This window comes from Pararge aegeria, chromosome 18 (genome assembly GCF_905163445.1).
Source record: "Pararge aegeria chromosome 18, ilParAegt1.1, whole genome shotgun sequence".
In the NCBI taxonomy this organism is placed as follows: Eukaryota; Metazoa; Arthropoda; class Insecta; order Lepidoptera; family Nymphalidae; genus Pararge; species Pararge aegeria.
The window spans coordinates 12374162-12394064 of NC_053197.1; the positions used below are offsets into that span (position 1 = coordinate 12374162).

A 19903-nucleotide genomic window follows, 5' to 3' on the forward strand; every position below is an offset into this window, starting at 1 on the left:
ATACTTTCTCGGCGACAAAGTTTCGTGTATCAGATCGAGCAATTTTCTATATCCTGTCCCACATCTGTCGCGGGACAAAAAACATGAAATATCCGAAGGCCTCTACAATTATAACTGCGCAACATGTTTCTCACTCGCACGAAATCAGAAACTTTGAAGTAAAAATCTGAAATTAACCTTTTATCTCTCGAAGAGCATATCGTTAGCCCCACAAAGGTTTTCTAAGGCGATATGAAGATATCACCAATTGATGTCCTTTTCTAGTAAGTTTATAATTTTTATTCACTTTTTTTTTATAAAGACTAATGTTTTGTTCTACAAATATTATATCCCTACTTCTCTACTAATATTATAGATGTCAATGTAAGTTTGTTTGTTACGCTTTCACGCAAAAACTACTTAACCGATCCTCATGAAACATTGTACTTTATTGGAGGTGTTAGAAGTAATATAGGATACTTTTTATCCCGACATTAGGCTCGATTCCTTTGGGAGAGGGGATATCTAATTCCGGCAAATTATAACCGATTTAAATAATTATTTTTGTACTATAGAGATAATGTGGTTGGAGATAGAGGACAGAACTCCTCAGCGGACAGAAGCAAACCCCTCATATAAGGCGATACTGAACTTTGAATTTTTTTAGAACCACAACTAAATTGAATGCCACATCAAAAAACAAAATCAAACCCAGACGAAGTCCCGGGCAACAGCTAGTATTACATACAACGTGTAAATAAAAACCGAAATAATACATCACAGGCTTTAGAAAAACATAATGTACAGTCTCTAAAACTTGGGAATCTGTGAAACCGAAACCTAATAGATTTAGAGTAAACCATTGCCAAAGTTTTTACTGAAAAGAATCAGAATACAGCTTTATATAACATTATCGGAGTTTTATCAAGGATCCCGATTTTTTTTGAAAATATGATATAGCCTATGTCACCCGGGAATAGTGTAGCTTTCCAACAGTGAAAGAATTTTTCAAATCGGTTCAGTAGTTTTGAAGCCTATTCGATGCAAACAAACTAACAATCAAATCTTTCTTCTTTATAATATTAGTATAGATGAAAAATTTAAATTATGTGTCTCCCTTAATTACGAGTACGTAAGCGGGCGCATCGGTCTTTTATCTTTAATAGGGTTATACTACTTTATAAGTAAACACTTAGAATGTATTGAATTCGTTTGGACGGTAAAATAAATACTTCTTTTGATTTAATATTTACAGGGTGATTTCTTATGAAATATACTTATTCATCCTTCACCATTATTTGTTGATTCGTTTACACATTGTATACTATTTCTTTAAATTTTTCACGAAGGAATTCGCAAGATCTTAGCCTGTATATTGTTTGATTCTCTTTTTTGTTTTATAAATATCGACTGCCAAATTGTACCTACGTTCTACCTTATTGTGCTGTTGTATTTCTATCTCTGTAAATTTTCTCTGTGGTGTACAATAAAAGTGTATTCATTCATTCATTCATTCATCGTATCTATATCAGCTGATCCCGTAGGACATAAAACCGTCTGTAAACTGTCTAATTTTTCTGACTGCATAGGCAGCTGAGCTAATTTTACCCGCTAATGTCTATATATGGGCACCCCATTAAAGGGTTAGATACAAGATAGTTTTCCGCTTTAAAAAACCTATGCCGATCTCTAATATGCCAACTATATATATATAAAACAAACTGGCACACAGACATACTTTTGGATTTATAATATACAAGCTGAAACTGCGGCTATGCTCTCGTTTTACCCTTAAAAACTAAACCTTATTAAATTTATTAAAGCGAATAGCAACACTTGGTTACATTCTGACTCACACACTCACTGACACACTGATTACTGACAGAAATATAATATTTAAATAAGAAGTTCGACGAACTCTGTTTTTGTAAAACTTTTAATTTCTGCAATACGATCTCGATCGATATGGTACGATACGATCTCCAGGATGAAAAATTTAGCGAGTGGTTGAGTCGAATATAGGTAAGAAACCAGCAGTTGATCTCGTTCTTCGTCTTTGTTTATTATGGTTTTCTTTTATTCCACTACAAGTTAGCCCTTGACTGCAATCTCACCTAGTGGTAAGTGAAGATGCAGTCTAAGATGATAGCGGGCTAACCTTTTAGGGAGTACGGAAGTCATACCCCTTATAGGTTTCTACGCGACATCGCACCGGAACACTACATCGTTTAGCGGCAGGTCTTAATCGGTAGGGTGTTAACTAGTCAAGGCCAAAGCCTCCCACCAGACTAAACCAGAGATAATTTCAAAATTATAAATTCCCAAATTGTCCCTAGTGAGGTCGGTGGGGGTTTTTAATAAATTCCGTGGGAACCATTTTTTTTACTGGGATATAAAGTAGCCTAAGTGACTGTTTGTCCTTTCAACTAGATCTATGCTAAATATAAAGTTAATTTGTAGCTGCATATTAAGGCTTGAAGGAAGGACAAACAACCAAACATACAAACACACTATCGTATTTATAATAATATATGTAAGGACAAACAATACTCAGAAAAACATACGCTTTTTTTATAGTATGCATCAGTGTCGATTTCATCCAAAGACTGACTCTTAGTAAAGTGCCCGACCAAGTAATGAACCTCGGGGATGGTTCGCTACTCGCCCCCGCTTTCCACGCCGTCTAGCGTTGAGTAGCATCCCGAAACACACGTGAAAATCCACACGTAACAAACCATCCCTCTCGCGTCCTCCACACATACGTACATATGAACGAGATGAACATACATCGCTCATCATCCAAAGCTTTCCACTAGAGAAAACGGACACCCCTATCCATCTCTATTTTCACTTAAACCGTGGAACCTTTAGACAAGGATGGAATGATTTCACTCGATGTCCGAGTAAGGTTTTATTGTCCAGTTATTTTTGTCCAGCCTACTCTAAAATAGTGTGTCGAAACTTTAAAAACTTATGTTCTTATTTTTATTTTCTATTTGTAAAAGCTTAACATGACGTAAATTGAGATATCACATAAAATCAAATCTACTTATATTTCGCATAGAAATTTATTTATACAGTCAAATAATCAAAATTAATGCAAAAAATATTATTGTAGAAATAGTATTAAATTCCGTTAGTTCTGTATTTTAATAATACGACAGTATAGTAAAAAAATAACTTAAAATCCCTTTATTGATTTACCTCGTGGATTATATTATTTTTATCTCAAATATATATCTTACTGTATAATTAATCATTAAAAAAGAATAAATATTCATTTAAAAAACACAGCTTTTCCCCTACCAATCATTTCATTACATTAATTAATACATTTTTATTAATTTATCGCGGCTATAAAAGAAAACCAACAATTAAATAATTCTAATTCATTTTTAAATAAATAGTTAAGAAATAATAATAAAATCTTCTCGCAACAAAACAAAACGATTCTAAAATCAATAAACAATTAAATACAAGACAGACCAGACATGAAAACTTTTTTAAATTTCAATAATCGAACGTTTTAAAGCGGCGAAGTGAGTTCGGAAACAATTATGAAAAAGTTCTTTTTCGTCCGCAGTTCGCGCCAGACTGTCATAAAACTTATTAAAGTCAAGGACCGAGATAAGTTCCTCGTCTTAAGTAAAATAACGCGGTAAAAAATGCGCTGGGAAGTTGAGTGAGAGTGAATCTTAACTACGTGTTGCTTTTAGCGAACTATTTATGCTGTTGTATTTCTGCAAAAACTTTTCGTTTGGGTTTTTTGTGATGTAAATTTTGCTTTTTAATTAATTATTTAATTTACGCCTTAAAACGCAAGTAACGATTCATTATTAAATGAGGATAGAACATAACTGCAATAAGAATGCGTTCTACTACCAACAAACTCCAATGCAAAACAACATGATAATTGTTGATACAATAATATATACTCAATACCCTATTATTGTATATATCGTATTATTTCTAGCTATCGAATGCTAAACAAACTTTATACTCAGCCGTAGCCATCGTAGCATTATGCTACGTGCGAGCACTCCGAAAAAAAAATGTGGTCAAGACGCCTTAGCATTTGTCATATTTTGCTAATAATAATTTAATCTACAAAAAAAAAACTAGTTTAACTTTTTTCTTAATTCATAAAAAAAATAGAAATTTCTTGAAAATTAAGAAGGTCAATGTTTCTTTTGACTCTAGGTCAAAGTATCGTAGAGACCGAGTTATGTTTATTTCAGCTGAAAGTATTCACAGTTGTTTTAAAACTTATCCTTCATAAAAAAACGTTTATAAGCGTAGACTGACCGTGCGACACGGTCCATTCAATTAAAAATTCCATCTCCTAATCGAGTCATGAAATATGCAAGCAAATATTATCCCTTTTCTTTTGTACGCGCTGCATCTTCGCCCCACCCGCGCACGCACACCGACGCACGGCACTTGTGATTTATGACTATCCCTTTCACTCCCACGCTGTGAGGCTGAGGAGCGCGCGTTGGCGTCTCTCTCAAGCAGCCGAGGCGTTGGCGACCGCGAGTAACCCCTGGCTACTTGGTACGGACTCGCACGCGCCGTTGTCGGCCGGTTGAGCGAGACGGCGCGAGTCGTGGACACGAGGCCGTCGAGCCCTCGCGCAAAGGGACACAGGACAGACGTTCTCGGACATCGGGCGAGAGCGGGTGGCCGGCTGTGCACCTGCCTCGTACCGCTCCGCACGCGACGTGCTGCGCTACGATAATCACAAACAACAATAGTCTACATTTAAATAAAATTATATGGTTTTGTTTTCGTATTGCAAATTTTATTACAATTCATAAAAGCATTTTGGACAATCTTTGGGACAGTTTTAACATAATTTACTCTGGTAGAGACAGTGGTGAAAAAATTTACAGATACGTGAAAATTACCTACCTGAATTAAATTAAAAGTGCTAAAATAACATTCCTTGAAGCAGATCCTACAGTGCTGATAGATTAGATAGGACGCTGGGACGTTATACGAGTGTTGATAAGACTTATGACCGGTCAAAACTGAAGAATAAATATTGAAAATTGTGAAATTAACCGTCGCATCATGAAAAGAAAAAAGTAAGAAGTAGAAGCACTGAGTTTTCCAAATAATCGTGATGAAGAAATTGAGAAAATTACTGGAGTAATCTGTTTACGTGTTATCCGTCGGACTTTTGTAGAGGATTAGTGTGACACCTCGACCTTTATTATCAAAAACGCTTTGAGAGTGGGACGATAAGTCGCCGGACCGACGGCGGCACATGTGAAGTGCTAACACGCTGATAACAAGATATTAAGATAAAGATTTTCTTAGGATAAAGAAGTTGTTGAAGATCTAAAAATAGGTGACCAAATCAAGATGAGAATAAAGATGCCAGCTGTACGCATCGCGCAAGGTAAGAAAAGAAAAATATCAGTCGATAACTATTTTTACTTATCCTAGAATTAATTTCCTAAGTAGAAAACTACAGTAGCTAACAAAAATGTTACTTCATCGTGTTTCGGGAACATAATAAGTAAATATTGTTTAGTAGCTGTACGTAAATCTATTCATTATACTTATTCATTATTTAAATTTTTAAGATTTAAATCTTGAGTAAAACCGAATGAATACAATTTAAACACCTATAAACTTATATTGTTTATTTAAAGTTTTTATCGGAAAATATGTTGAAAATAAAACTTTGTTTTATTTTTCTAACTCTACATTTATTTATAAAACTATAAACATCATGCATATTATTTTTTACAAAGCTAATCTTAAATGTAAAAACAAACAATTTGATTGCGATTTAAAAGATTTGATGACAATCATTAATTATTTAAATCAATCATTGAATACTTAGCGAGATTTTTAATCCGGAAAACTGTATGCACAACTTAAGTTAAATTCTGAAACACGACTATAATTTCTTTAGTCATAGAAAATGGTTAGTTTGCAAAAAAATGCTTTTCGGAAAATTGTGGAAAATGTTTTGATTTCCACGGAAATACATCACCATTTCAAACATGCACCCACACTTCCATCTGCGAGACGCTATTCAACGCGACGAACTACTTAATAGCTAAGCTTAGGGTTACCATTTTTTCTTTTACACAAACATTAAAAAGGAAACTTTCAAGATTTTAAAGAAAACCTTAAATGTTTGTTAACTGCATTTATTATTTGACTAGAGCTGATTGTTTTATCGTTAGATAAATGAAGAAACGGTTCCTAATTAAGTTTAAAAATTTGGCGGTTTTTTATTTTTTCAATTATTATGTTTTAAGTTTATTATATAGTTTTACTCCTACTCTCTGTTACATGTAAGTTTGCAAAAAGTATTTTTTTTACAATAAATGGAGAATGAATCGATGAAACGAATTAAAGAAAGCAAAAATTTACTCTAAGTACTCTGCTTTTTCTCGTAATTTTACACAAAAGGTAAATACTTAATAAACATTTGCTATCTTAAGTATAAGATAGATCTATATCGTTTTCTTGATATTTGTCTTAATATAAATTTTATTTATTGTTTAAATAATAATGTTGGTACCTTTAGAATCGACTTGCTAAAACAAATAAAGATTCTCACTCTACAAAACGAAATTGGCCTGTATTTTACTCATATTCCAATACAGACTAAGGGCTTTTATTTGTTATACTATCATGTTATAAGAATGATGTCATACCAAAATTAATATACTTATGTAATTCAAAAATTATGGTAAATACTTCTTAGATGAGTTGAAAACCCTAGCAGTACCATAGCGTCCGTGTGTCAATATTTATCCTAGGCTGGTCATCCACGGTCCGAAAAGGGGAGGGTTTTAAAAAAATATGTATCAGGCATTCCTTTACAAACTACAACAATAAAAAACTTGTAAGTTTTATTTTGTGTAATAAAGCACATTTAGAAATCATTTTTTGAAACTAAGTTCGAGTGTTTTTTTTTTTTCATTTACTACTTATTACAAAACACATTACTATTAAATAAAGGTTACTATTTTGACAACAAATGTTACTGTATTGTTATAAAGTAATAATATACGTTGATAGTCTTGTTTCAAATTAGTAGGTAGGTTCTGTGAAATAAATAACAAATCAAATTAAAATACCAACATTTGCAATTTATATTGACATTCAATATGGAGTATATTGTGTGATGATGGTAGTGAATTTTTCTAATTTATGATTTTTTAACCATTTATGTCACATATAAAAACTATACTGATTGCATCAATAATCATGATAACAGTAAAATTATAGACGAAAAAAATTTCGTATTTTTTTAAAACAAACATGATAAGTTTTAAGGACATAGTCGAGTCATTTTGGTATAAAACTTACTTGAAAATGTTAATTAATTAGCGGAATAGTTTACGGTGATTTGATTTGGTTTTAGTAAATAATTATGGTGGAAAGAACTGAGCAATTCTGTTCGGGCGTCCCAAAATTATTCTCTCTGTACGGATAATGTGTAGGTATATCATCAGAAGCCTTAGCGAAGCCCACTGCTAGACTAATTGCATCTTTTAATGGAACGGTTTGACAATAATCACCACGCTAGGCAGATGGGATGGTGATCGGAGTAGATTGTAGTAGTAGCACAGAGAGCGCTGCTGTCCGTTCTTCTGTTCCCTCGAGCGACAGCCGTGGGGAGATGAGGGGTGGTGACTGTATTCTGATCCGCCAACACTTGTGGCACCTCAATTTTATATTCAACTAGAAACGCAAATTGATTTAGAAAATAATATTAACTGTATACCTTAGCCAAAGCTGTATACCTTTCAAACTATAACCGTTATTTAATTGCCGTGACTACCTTTAGCTCGTGGATCGTTTTAACTGCAGTGAAGATGAGTGGAGTGAAATGAAGTAGAGACACGCATAACCAATCCCTATCCCTATCCCTACTTAATATTATAAATGTCAATGTCAGTACATATATTTTTGGAAGTGTTAGAAGTAATATAGGATATTTTTTATCCCGACATTAAGCTCGTTTCCTTTGGGAGATGAAAGTGTTTGACGATTTTAAACCATAACTCAAACAAATTATAACCGATGTAAATAATTATTTTTGTACTATAGAGGTTATAATATGCCCACACTTTGTGTAGATCTGATGAATGTGGTTGGAGATAGAGGCAGAACATTTAAGGCTTAGCGATATAAAATTTTTTAGAACTACAACTAAATTTAATGCCACATCAAAAAACAAAATCAAACGCAGACGAAGTCGCGGGCAACAGCTAGTTAGGTTATAAGTACGAAGTGAAAATTGTAACAACATCTGTCATTAATCGTATCGGTATTTTCTCGAACGTCACCATTTGACTTCAAATGCACTTTAAAACTTAACTTGAGAAGTTACTTGAATATTAGTCAAGCTTAAGGATCATCTTTAGTCTATTAGATGCTTAGAGTTTGGAACCACAACGCTGCTTCAATGCGGTTTAAGGATTACTTAGTAAAAATAACTGGGACCGACGGTTTAGCGTTTTCTCCGAGGCGCGCGGCTGGTACTGAGAAATTCTTGACTGGAAAACCCGAAACTTCACCGTTTTCGACCGACTCAGGAATTGAACCCAATTATTACGAACAAACCTGTCGATCAACGAGGTACATAGGAAAACTAAAAGATACTACAAAACCTTTAAAAAAAGGACTACTGATGCGGGCACCTTTCAGCCACGGCTTTACAATATTATATACTATACTAGGATACTAAGTACATAGCTAATGGTAAAACTATCGAAACATATTTAAGGAAACCAAAATGATAAGCATAGATACTCTATATAAAAGTAGTGATAAAACTAAGTAAATTAGGAAAGTTTATATTAGGAATCTAAATGAAGCGGTGATAGCTCAGTGGGTAGAACTAAGACTTCACTTTCGGAGGGCCGGGTTCGAATCTCAGCACGCACCACTAAATTTTCTCAGCTATATGCGTTTTAAGCAATTGAAATATCACTTGCTTAAACGGTCAAGGAAAAACATCGTGAGCAAAACCTGCATGCTCGAGAGTTCTCCATAATGTTCTCAAAGCTGGAGCCCACCAATCCGCAGTGGGACAGCGTGGACAGCCACGGCCTTAACCCCTATCGCATTTCGGGAGTGCCCTGTAGTGGACCGGTAATGGACTTCTCAACTTTTAAGGGGTATACTACGCCGAATTTTCCGAAACTTAACGCCAACCACTCCTTAAGTAGATATATATGTAGCCCGCGTATGGCCTCTCTAGTTTTACGACTATATGCCGGTAGTTTTTCTCCTACTAGTCTCCTTATTTCTATTTTAGTCTCTTAGAAAAGCTCCAAGTACCCATATATTATCTGTGTATTACCCAGTCTTTGAGAGGTTCTATAGTTCTATAGTTACCATATTCTTTGATACATTGATTAAATAACAATATAATTATTTTATTACTCCATGTTAATATTCTTACTGTTTGCAATATCAACAAAGTAAAATACAGGCACTCTATAACGTCTAATTATAACTATAATTAAACATAGTAAACTCATTTATCTTTGAATTCACGTTTATTACTCAAATCTGTTACTGGTAAATACTCAACAGTTCTAATTTAAACAAATGATTATAGAGGATCGAGGTTAAGATATAGCCAAATAGTTGCATTTTAAATCTCTGGGCTCAAATACTTTGTAACTGAATCGATTCTAAATTCTAAGTTTTCACCGCTTTAAACAAGAAATACAAACAGAAATTTTGCGCAGCCGACTGGTAGTTGCAATTAATATAACGTATGGCCACTCTCTCTAACAACTAAAGTAATGCATGGGAAATGTTTGGACGGTCATTAGAATAAAATGCGTAATTAAATTAAAGTAGCACTTGACCAGTGGGAACTTCAGATAACAATGGCCAGAAAGACATGCCGCTTCGTATGTGAAACCATTACTGCATTTTTTTAAATTTTTGTGTTATTTTTAACTTAGAAGCCACTAAGTAATTCATCTTAGATCTAGCTGTAGAGTTAAATCATAAATTCCAGCTAGCCATAGCTATAGCTTGGAACTCAAGCTACAAATCGAAATTAAAAGTGAAAGTCAAAACTTTCTTTATTTGTATAGTACATTCGTACCAAACTACAAGATACCCTTTTGATGTTTGCGTAAAATTTGTTACAAACTTCATTAAACAAAACTTAAACAAATCTTATTCTTAGCAAAACTGAGTGAATTGAGCTTAACAGCAATTTAGATATATAACTAAATTAAAAAAAAAACTTAAATTAAACTTCCTCCGTAAAATCTCAAAAAGCTTCGCTGGTAAAATTGTATGGAAGTAGGCAATCATTAAACACATGCGTACGCGCACTTCAACGCACCGATTCTCCTTACGCCTAGTGTTATCGCACACATAGGCAATTAGCGCAAGTTGACCGGAGGCGACAGCCCGATCTGATTGGTCGGTGGCCGCGTGACGTCATCGACGGCTGCTGCCTTCGCGCCCGATTGGTCGACACGCGTCATTTCGTCGATGACACGTTTGTTCTTATTCTGAACGAAAGAGGCCTGAGGTACTCGGTTTTTTGTTATACATAACAATGGTAACCCCCCCGGTGCAAAAAAATGTACGTGTGTGTTCGAACTTCGGTACGAGGCGACAATATTAAAAACTTAATATTTTTTTTCAAGAGTAGTTATTTATATTAGAAGTTGTTTTTGATTTTAAAACTATACGCAGGAATGTAGAAACTAGAGTCGAACGAACGTTTTACGAATTTTCAATTTTCTCGTAACAACATTTTCAAACACTCGCTTAAGAATTTAGAATGTATCTACTAAGCCAGTTGTGAGTCATTTAATGTGACAGGTTCAACAAAAGTGCAGAGTAGGTAACAACGGTCACAGATTAAAAATTAAAGCTGACAAAAAAGTTCTGAACGCGGTCTCAATTACTGAACAGAAACTGTCCGAGAGCGGAACCTTTTTGGTTTTAAAACCCTCCTCAAAAGTGTGAATTGGGGAATCGTCAAATTACTTTATCAGGTGCGAGGCTAGACGGCCGGGGGAAGTTGTGAAAAGTTTTAAAAATCCAAGTTAACTTTCCCACCGTTTTCCACTCACTCCCTTAATAAAATATTAGCTCGTGCACCGATTTGTTTTTTGTTATACGGGTTGAACGACGACTCGTATAGGGTTTATTTTTGTTTAATTGACAGGGGTTTTGTTAGATGTTTGCAAATTTTAATTGCTACAATAGATACCTACTCTTAAATAAAAAAAAAATTGCCTGATTAACACAAAAATAATTATTTCCCTATAACGGCTATAGCAAGTCATAATAAGTCTTCTATCTGTAAAGTAGAGATCGAGCTTAGTGAGGTAGTAAGATTTTTTCATAAGTCTAACAAAATTGCTACACCAACACTACTAATTTTTATAAATATTAAGACTCGACATATATTATTTTAACCATATCATCTTTGTTTTATTGTAGGAATAAAAGCAAAAATCCTGTTTTTAAACGTTTCGATGCACTTAACTGTATCATTCATCCTATTTCTAATTCATTTGTTTCCATCAGTTGTTTTACATTTGTTTATTTTTCGTTCGGAAATGAGCGGATGGTGCATAAAAGGGCCGCACGTCAATTTAAAACATTGCCTATATCTTGTCTTTCGCTTAGCGATTCAATATGTCTTCATTAAGTGAATATCGAAGCATCGTATTCACAAGCGGAACACTCAATCTTGATCCTTCTGCGGGAATTATAGCCGCAACAATGCTCTTGATACTTTGAGCTAATTTCAGTTTCCCATGGGCTTACAACTTTATTAGGTAGGATATTGTATTTAAAGTTAGTTTATCTTGATATAACTACAACTCGCAAGATTCTTATTGACTTCCACATGAGATTGTATGGCAACGCCTTTTAGCATAACTGATTTACAATTTTCTTATTTAATAACAGTTTTCTAATTTAATGAGATCATGAAATCGGAATATCTATATATTTTTGTGGTAACGAGGTAGCAACCCTGAACATATTACCTATTACATTAGGTTAGGTTATTCCCAGTGCCTATTTTATTTATTTTATAGTTTTATTTATTTATTTATACTCTTTATTAGGACACCAAATCAAGTTCAGGCACTTCATGTACGTAATAGGATACAAAAGGCGGCCTTATCGATATGTAACGATCTCTGCCAGATAGCCTTAGGATTAGGGAAACTAAAAAGAAAAACGAATAGCATGTCTTGCACAAAGGTGCCTGTCTTCATTTGTCCTGACTTGTGCTGCATATGTCACAAGACGCTGTCATTTATTAAAACTGGGGTTGAAAGTGAGATGATCCTTACAGAGAGATCTCAGCCACCTTCGTTTGGGACTATTAAGCCTTCAGTGTAGCAACTGTGTTTTTTCTTGATACAGAATGTACTTGACAGTACACTCATTGCAAACTTTGTATGGAGATGTCAATTTAACTGGGAACGTTCAAAGTCCACTGGAAACTTACTATGAAGGTTTAAAACAATATTATTTTTATTAGAGTTGAGGCTCTTGTTTCAAAATTGTATTCCTTATTTTAGGGATTACGAGGTATGTTATATTTTTATAAATAAATATACTACGACAATGCACACATCGCTATCTAGCCCCAAAGTAAGCGTAAACAAAATTATTACTCTATTATATTCAGATCAATATTTCTAGGATTTACTCTTAAAAAATAATCACAGTATCTTCCCAGGATATCATAAATGCTAGTTTTGAATTTTATGGTCTTCTGGGAAAATGTTTCCTTGATCAGATCTTAGTGGTTGTTAGTTTAACGTCCTATCAGAGCTTTTAAACGTCCTATCAGAGCTTTGGAGAAAGTTAAAGGCTAGATGCAAAAGTAAGCGTAGCTTGTGTTATGGGTACTAAGATAGCTGATTTTATGAATATAATACACATAAATACTTATAATATACAGATAAACACCCAGACATTTTCCAGTTTGTCTTTGCATTCACTTAAAAGTTATCATTCCCACGGTTGCTCATCGATTAAGAACCTGCAATCGAATGGACGTCAAAATTATAATGAAAATGATTGTTTTGCTCGCAGTAAATTACGTAAATTCCTGATAATTTTGTTTCGCCAACACCCAGCTAATTATTAGTAAATAATGACAATTACAAAAGGTTGGTCAAGTTCTTTACTTACCATAGTTGCGTGCCATTGAATTATGAATTATACAATTTTATAGCACTAATTGTCTTTATTATTTGTTTTCAGCTAGGTATCAGCTAAATTAACAAATTGGGTTACCCTTAATCATCCGTCATCCTTAAGCTATATATGGGCACAGGATTCTCTCTATAGGAGAAAGAGATTTAGGAAGAAAGTAATGTTTTAGGATTTAAAGCTACTAAGCGGGTGGCGAACGTTGCGGTCTAAATAGCGGGAAGTACCGGGTTAGATTCCGGGAAGGGTAAATTTGGTAATTTATCAGGGCTTCAACTTAACTTAGTTCCACTCTACAAAGAAAAACGTGCTACGAAGCGTTATAGTTTTCCAATACGACGTCGGGTAGAAACCGATTGGAAACTCACATGATGGTAAGTGATCGTGCACTTAATCACTTTGTCGTTAGGGTTATAACTAGCCACGGCCGAAGCCTGCGACCAGATATGACCGGAGAAAATACGGAAATTATATATTACAATATCTCTGGGGATAAAACCCGGAACCCTGTCTCATATTATAAGACCACTGAGCCTGGGAGGTCCTCAAAAAGTCGTTTCTGTTGGGTGCTATACAAAATTTTACTTTTCCTTACACTGTTAGATTCATTATATCAACCCATTTCCACTTACAATTTTTTTATTTATTTACATTTATTTACCTACTTACATTTCTATTCAGTAGATTTTCAGTGACTGACGAACTGACAGGTAAGTGATTCCATAACGGTTTCGTTTTTTATTAACAGATATGGAACAATAAAACAATGCAAGTACCGAATGATGCGTCCAAGACCAGATAATTTATTCAGCACACAAGTATATTTAAATTATGGGAATGAAGTTAATTTAGCATTTAGAATAATGAGTACAGACTGCGACCACCCGTCTGGCGTCCTGAATTATTTCCAACTGGACCGGTGTTCTAACCGACTACGGCGAAATACAAAACGAGTGTTATTACTCATAAAATACTAGTAGTCAGTTTATTGAAGTGCACGCGTATCTATTCTCTTAACATCCTAATCTATTAATTATGTTGAGAATTTTAGCTAAAGTCACACTGGTCGATATAGTCGAGTAGACAATCTCTGAAGGCGAAAGTGCGTAAGGGTAAACGCAGTGTAGGATGTCTTTTAACACTACTGACCTATGTCATCAAGAAAAAAGCAGAAAGTGGCTTTATGACGAAGGCAGAGGATTGCGAGAGATGATTCCGTCCTCTTAAAAAATTCTATGTCCAGCAAAGGAATCATACAGGCTTAATCGGATGTGCTATAAGGAGAAGTCCTGTGTTTATATCATTGGTAGAAGACACCTTTAACCGATACCGAGTGCGTAGAGAGGAGTGCAGCTGCGTTTTTGAACAAATTGGTCAGTTTAGATTGGCACTCATGTCAAAAGAGTGAGTTTACTTATATCAAATGAGTGAGCTTACTTATGCCAAATGAGTTAGCTCACTTATTTAGCAATTTGATAATTTCATCCTGCCCTCTAACAATTTATATACTAACTTAATTTAATCCAGCGGCGTGTGCAGAGATTTTTAACTAAGGTATGCGTTTACTAACAAAGACTTCAAGTGTAAATAATAAGAGAAAAAAGCGTTTGAGAGCTGCATGTATATTTTTACCTACCTAATTTTATAAGATATTTAATCCCTTATTTTATTTAGCTCACATAGCTAAATAAATAATTAGTGGGCATGTTTTAAAATCCGCTGATATTTAGTTCCTGACCACTCTACAAACAGACTAACCGACAACATCTCTTTAAAATGTAGATGTAGACTGGACCGGGGTCCGCGTCGCTTTTTGCCTTATTAGATGTCCGCAAGCGATCGGCTCCCGTTTTTGCGATTCTTAAGATAACGTATGGATTTACATATGTTATATCAAAGGAGGTCCAGGTCCATATTTAAATTGGATTTATTAGTCCCCCTCCTATTAAAAGATGCAACGTTGGCGGTATGAAGAGAAACTTCATTCATAAAATGTTAAGATTGACAAAAAGTTTGAGCTTCGTTACTTTAGGTTTTAGTCTTCACAAAATTTTATTTAGGAAACTAATTTAACTGTTATAAATTATCGATTAAAAGAAACTTACTTTATAAATTCACAAGAGAAACATGTTTTTTAATTACGTCTGAACATGATCTTCAGCCTTCCTTCTCCAAGCTATGCTTTACCAGGTTATAACTAAACATAGACTAACTAATTAATTGAGCGTTGATTAAGATCGATTTAGATAAAAAACATACTCTGTATTTAGCATAGTAATGCTTTTCTTGTTTGTCTGACAACTGATCTTTCTTATTCAGGCAAAATTATTCTCAAATCTAAACTTATAAAGTGATTCGGGCTTCATTGCCTCTTAAATCCATACTAATATTAAAAAATTTAAAGTAACTCCTGTAACCATTTAACAGATTTCGTAAAAATTTGGCAATAATATAAATTCCATTCTAGGGATACGTAATAGGATATTCTTAATACAAGAAAAATAAAAAAAACATCGAAACAAATGTGAAAGAATTAAGCAAGATTAGCGAGTTAAAATAATTAACAGCTTTTACAAAAAACTTGATAGCATGCGGATTAATGCGTCTAAACTAAATATAGCTATGATTTGCTTTTTCTTTTGGATCATTATTTCTTTCGATTAGATACATGCTAGTGGTAGACGTGAATATACTGAAAAAGAGTTTAAAAAATCGTACGGTTTTAAAATAAGTGCAGGACTTGAATTGTATCACGGACAACATCGGGCTTTCTTTTTGAAGATGCAGGGCAAACAATCCTTTCTGTGAGAAAGGTCGGACAATAGGATTTTTTTCATCCAACAATACAAGTCGCATTACAAACAATGGAAACAGTGGCCAAACATTGTTGTTGTCATAGTCAAGGTGTTGAAGTGAACATAATCTTTAAAAGAAAGATTCACAGATAATTATTACGTGTTAAATACTACTTATCGGTTAGCAGTAATCTGTATTTACAATAACAATTACGGTTTGGGCTATTCAATTGTAAATAGGATTACACTTTTGCATTTGAAAAATATATATTGGTCTTCATTCTTATAAACCCAAAAGCAAATATAATACTCTAAATACCATTTGGCTGGAAACCAAATGGTATTTAGAGTATTATATTTTACACCTGGCCAACCAACACTGATAAAGTTTTTATAGTTTTTACTCTAACGTTCGAATCTTAATAGTAACTAGTAATTACCAAAAACGCTATAGCTAATCAGTACAAACCGCTGTAGCTATCTTTTTAAATAGAAAAACATAGAACACTAATAAAATCTTCCGTCAATGAAATCCGTTAAAAATTGGTGCTTACTTTTTGTGCCACATTACTTAAGACGTTATTCAAAGACCCTCTAGTAATAAGACGTAAAATAAAACAAGAAACTATAAAGAAGAATCTGCTTACAAAGAAATTCAATTCAATCTTCATTGTGAACTAAATTCCCTTTGACCAATGACCGCCCATTAGGCACTATTAGCTAGAGAGCTGGTGGACTGTTTTAAGGAAGCAGATGCTCAAATATGATATAAGCTGCAAACAACTGGCAGGCAAATTCAGCCGTCAAAAATCTGCATATCTAAAGAAAGTTGCCAAAAATAATACCTCTTGTATAAATTTCCTAGCCGAATTTACTTTTTTAATCTCTTGACCGCAATCAAACCTACCAAAATGAGGGATGATGTGGCCTTAGATGGAGTGCGCTTGCCTAGGAGATGCTCATTCACTCTTGATTTGAAGGCCATATTATAGTTATCAGGGAAGACAGAAGCCGGAAAGTCATTAAAGATCTTTGCGGTGCGAGGAAGTAAATCGCTTTGTACATCAACTATGTAACGGAGCAGATTCTTACGATGCCTTGCAGTTCGATGGTACATAGGTGTGATTTTCTTCTTCCAAAATATTGTTTGGAACCTGTTGTAGCTTGGTATCGTTCCTTTCTTTCAGCTAATTGTATTGCTTTTAAAGCGATAACGAATAAGACCCTAGCTCTCGGACCATATTACGAGCTAGTAAAATAAATACACCGCTAAAACACAATGGGGATAAAAAATGTTCATAACAAGAATTAATTTATTGTGAGCCGTGATCAATAGACGGCGAGTGGGTGGACAGTTTCTCAAGAGTCCATCTTTGTCAGGCTTTGATACCAATTTGTTAGTGTCGTCGGTTCAACGCTCAGCGATTTAAAGTTTGGTAGGTGGCTGGCTATTTTACGGTTAATATAGATTGTGGTTCTAGCAGGGCAATTAATTACGAGGATAAATATGATTTCCATATAGGCCATGAAGCAGAGAGTGTGAATTGTAAGAAAAACGGGATTTAAAGTTTTATCAAATAGTAGTGGTTAAGTTTGAAAAAATAAATGGATCCAATACAGCAAAAACAGAAATTCTTGCCAGTCATCTTTATCTTTACTAATTACTAATATTATAAATGTCAATGTAAGTTTGTTTGTTACGCTTTCACGCAGAAACTACTTAACCGATCCTCATGAAACTTTGTACACATATTCTTGGAAGTATTAGAAGTAATATAGGATATTTTTTATCCCGACATTGTGTATCCCGAAAGTGTTTGACGATTTTACACCATAACTCCCACAAATTATAACCGATTTAAATAATTATTTTGTACTATAGAGGATAATATGTGTTTAATTTTGCCCAAACTGTGGTTGGAGATAGATGATAGAGCTCCTCAGCGGGCAGGAGCAAACCACTCATTTAAGGCTTAGCGATATAGAATACTTTATTTTTTTTTAGATCAACAATTAAATTTAATGCCACATCAAAAAACAAAATCAAACGCAGACAAAGTTGCGGGTAACAGCTAGTTATTTATAAAAAAAGGCTTAAAAATAACTTTTGAACATGGTTAAGTTGCAAGGTTTTTTAATAAATAATATCGATATTGAAATGATGAATATTTAAAATAGCATAAAAACGATGACCAAACAAAAGCTGCAAAGATTTTATCAAAAAGATCGCGCATTACAGGTTGACAATAGTCTCCGGTCTCGATAGAGGCACCTGAGACTCCAATATTTTCCCATGGTCAACCTTCGATAAACACGTCGACAAAAAATTATTCGAGCCTTTGACAAACAATTGGTTAAAGGGATTTTTTTCAACAAAACAGACTTCGCACCCACATGGTCCAATATCGATAATATCGATATACAATAGACGAATGGGGTATGCTTCCATAGAGATAGGCAAAATAACTATTGTCGATCATTTATAAGGAATCCTTTCATCGATTCATACTGAAAGGGTTTACGAGTGTCACTTTCTTTTATTGTTGATTGTATTTTATTCTATTTTAGGAGATTCCAACAAACTGTCCTATCTTTTATTGATCGTTTACTATATTGGATATAATGTATTGAAAAAACTTTAAACATTACACGACATTGAGTCGTTATTTATTTTTCGTAAACACCTTTTTCATAAGAAGATACTACATTAGAATGATTTACATAAACATTTGTAATTTCTTATCTTTTCCCTGTTTTTTAAATGCTTCTTCTTCGTAAACGCTAACGCTTACCATAAAATAGAGATGCTGTAGTCTAAACAACTTTCTTTGAATCCAGTACGTCCGGGTAGCATGATTTTTTCACAACGTACCTCATTCCTAACAAAAAGTCCTTGATTGACACGAAGATTGCAGTGTATCATATTCTACCTGAACCTTTTATACACCATTCTTCCAACCTGTGTGCCGAGATCCCGTGACCATTGTCCAATGCCTTTGGTTCGGCTGAACTTCGATTTTTTTCCTACACGTCAAAACGGACAAACGCGGCTTTTAATAGAGACCAGTGTTGTATTGAATTACGACCAGTTACGTGTTTTTTTTCCTATATTTAATCCAGTTCGCCACTAGGGCCGACTTTAAAGGTCGTAACTTTTTGTTTTAAATACACAGCCTAATAAGATTTGAAGAATTCAGTCTTTATTAAGCAAAAAAACTTTAACTAAACTTGACTTTAACTTTTTCACTGTAATCATTTAAGACAATATATTTTGTTGAATTGCTATTATGTGTTAGTTTTTATAATTAATATGACTACAAATTGCTAAGCTTTAATAGTAGTACCTACAGCTTTTTGTCGTTTGAGAGCACGTCCGAGGAACGACTACTGCCATGATTACTTCTGCCTCCAAGCAGCAATGCTGTGCTCCTGAAGAGTATATTTGCCGGTGTGATTATAGGCACCTGAGGATAGCACCTACACCTCAGGATGATCGACACAGAGTGGCACGTTGCAGGGCGTGTTTTTAGCATGCCCAGGGAAGTGTTGCTCTGTTTATAAGCGCTTGTTTCATCAATTATTGACGTGGCAACGTCTTATAATTCTATGGGGCCGGCTGCACGCACGAAAAAACATGACGTGTGCGGCGTTACCTCGCTCTGAGGCGTTCCATTCAAGGCTTGAAGTGCAAGCGAGAGCGCGGAATGAGCGACAAAGAGGCACAGTCGGCCTCTGCGTTCGACATCTGTCTCACTCCTCCTTGAGTGAGCGATGCGATTCTCAATCCAAATGAAATTTTTTTTTTTTAAACTAGAGGCCTACTCATTACTAGTGGCTCGGTAATCGAACCCAGCACCTCGCGATCTGTTGTCCAATATACAAACTACGTAGTTAGACCAACATGAGACAGTTAAATACTGGAAATAATA

General features: G+C 34.5%; 1 protein-coding gene across 1 annotated transcript in view; it reads left to right on the top strand.

Annotated features, from left to right (window-relative positions):
• Window positions 1-5062: 5062 nt before the first annotated feature.
• The window catches only part of LOC120631488 (B-cell lymphoma/leukemia 11A), a 58288-nt gene continuing 43447 nt past the window's right edge, over window positions 5063-19903 (top strand). Inside the window, exon 1 of the mRNA XM_039901098.1 lies at window positions 5063-5383. Coding sequence (XP_039757032.1) covers window positions 5347-5383 — 37 coding nt within the window. The 5' untranslated portion in view covers window positions 5063-5346. The remainder of the gene's footprint in view (window positions 5384-19903) is intronic.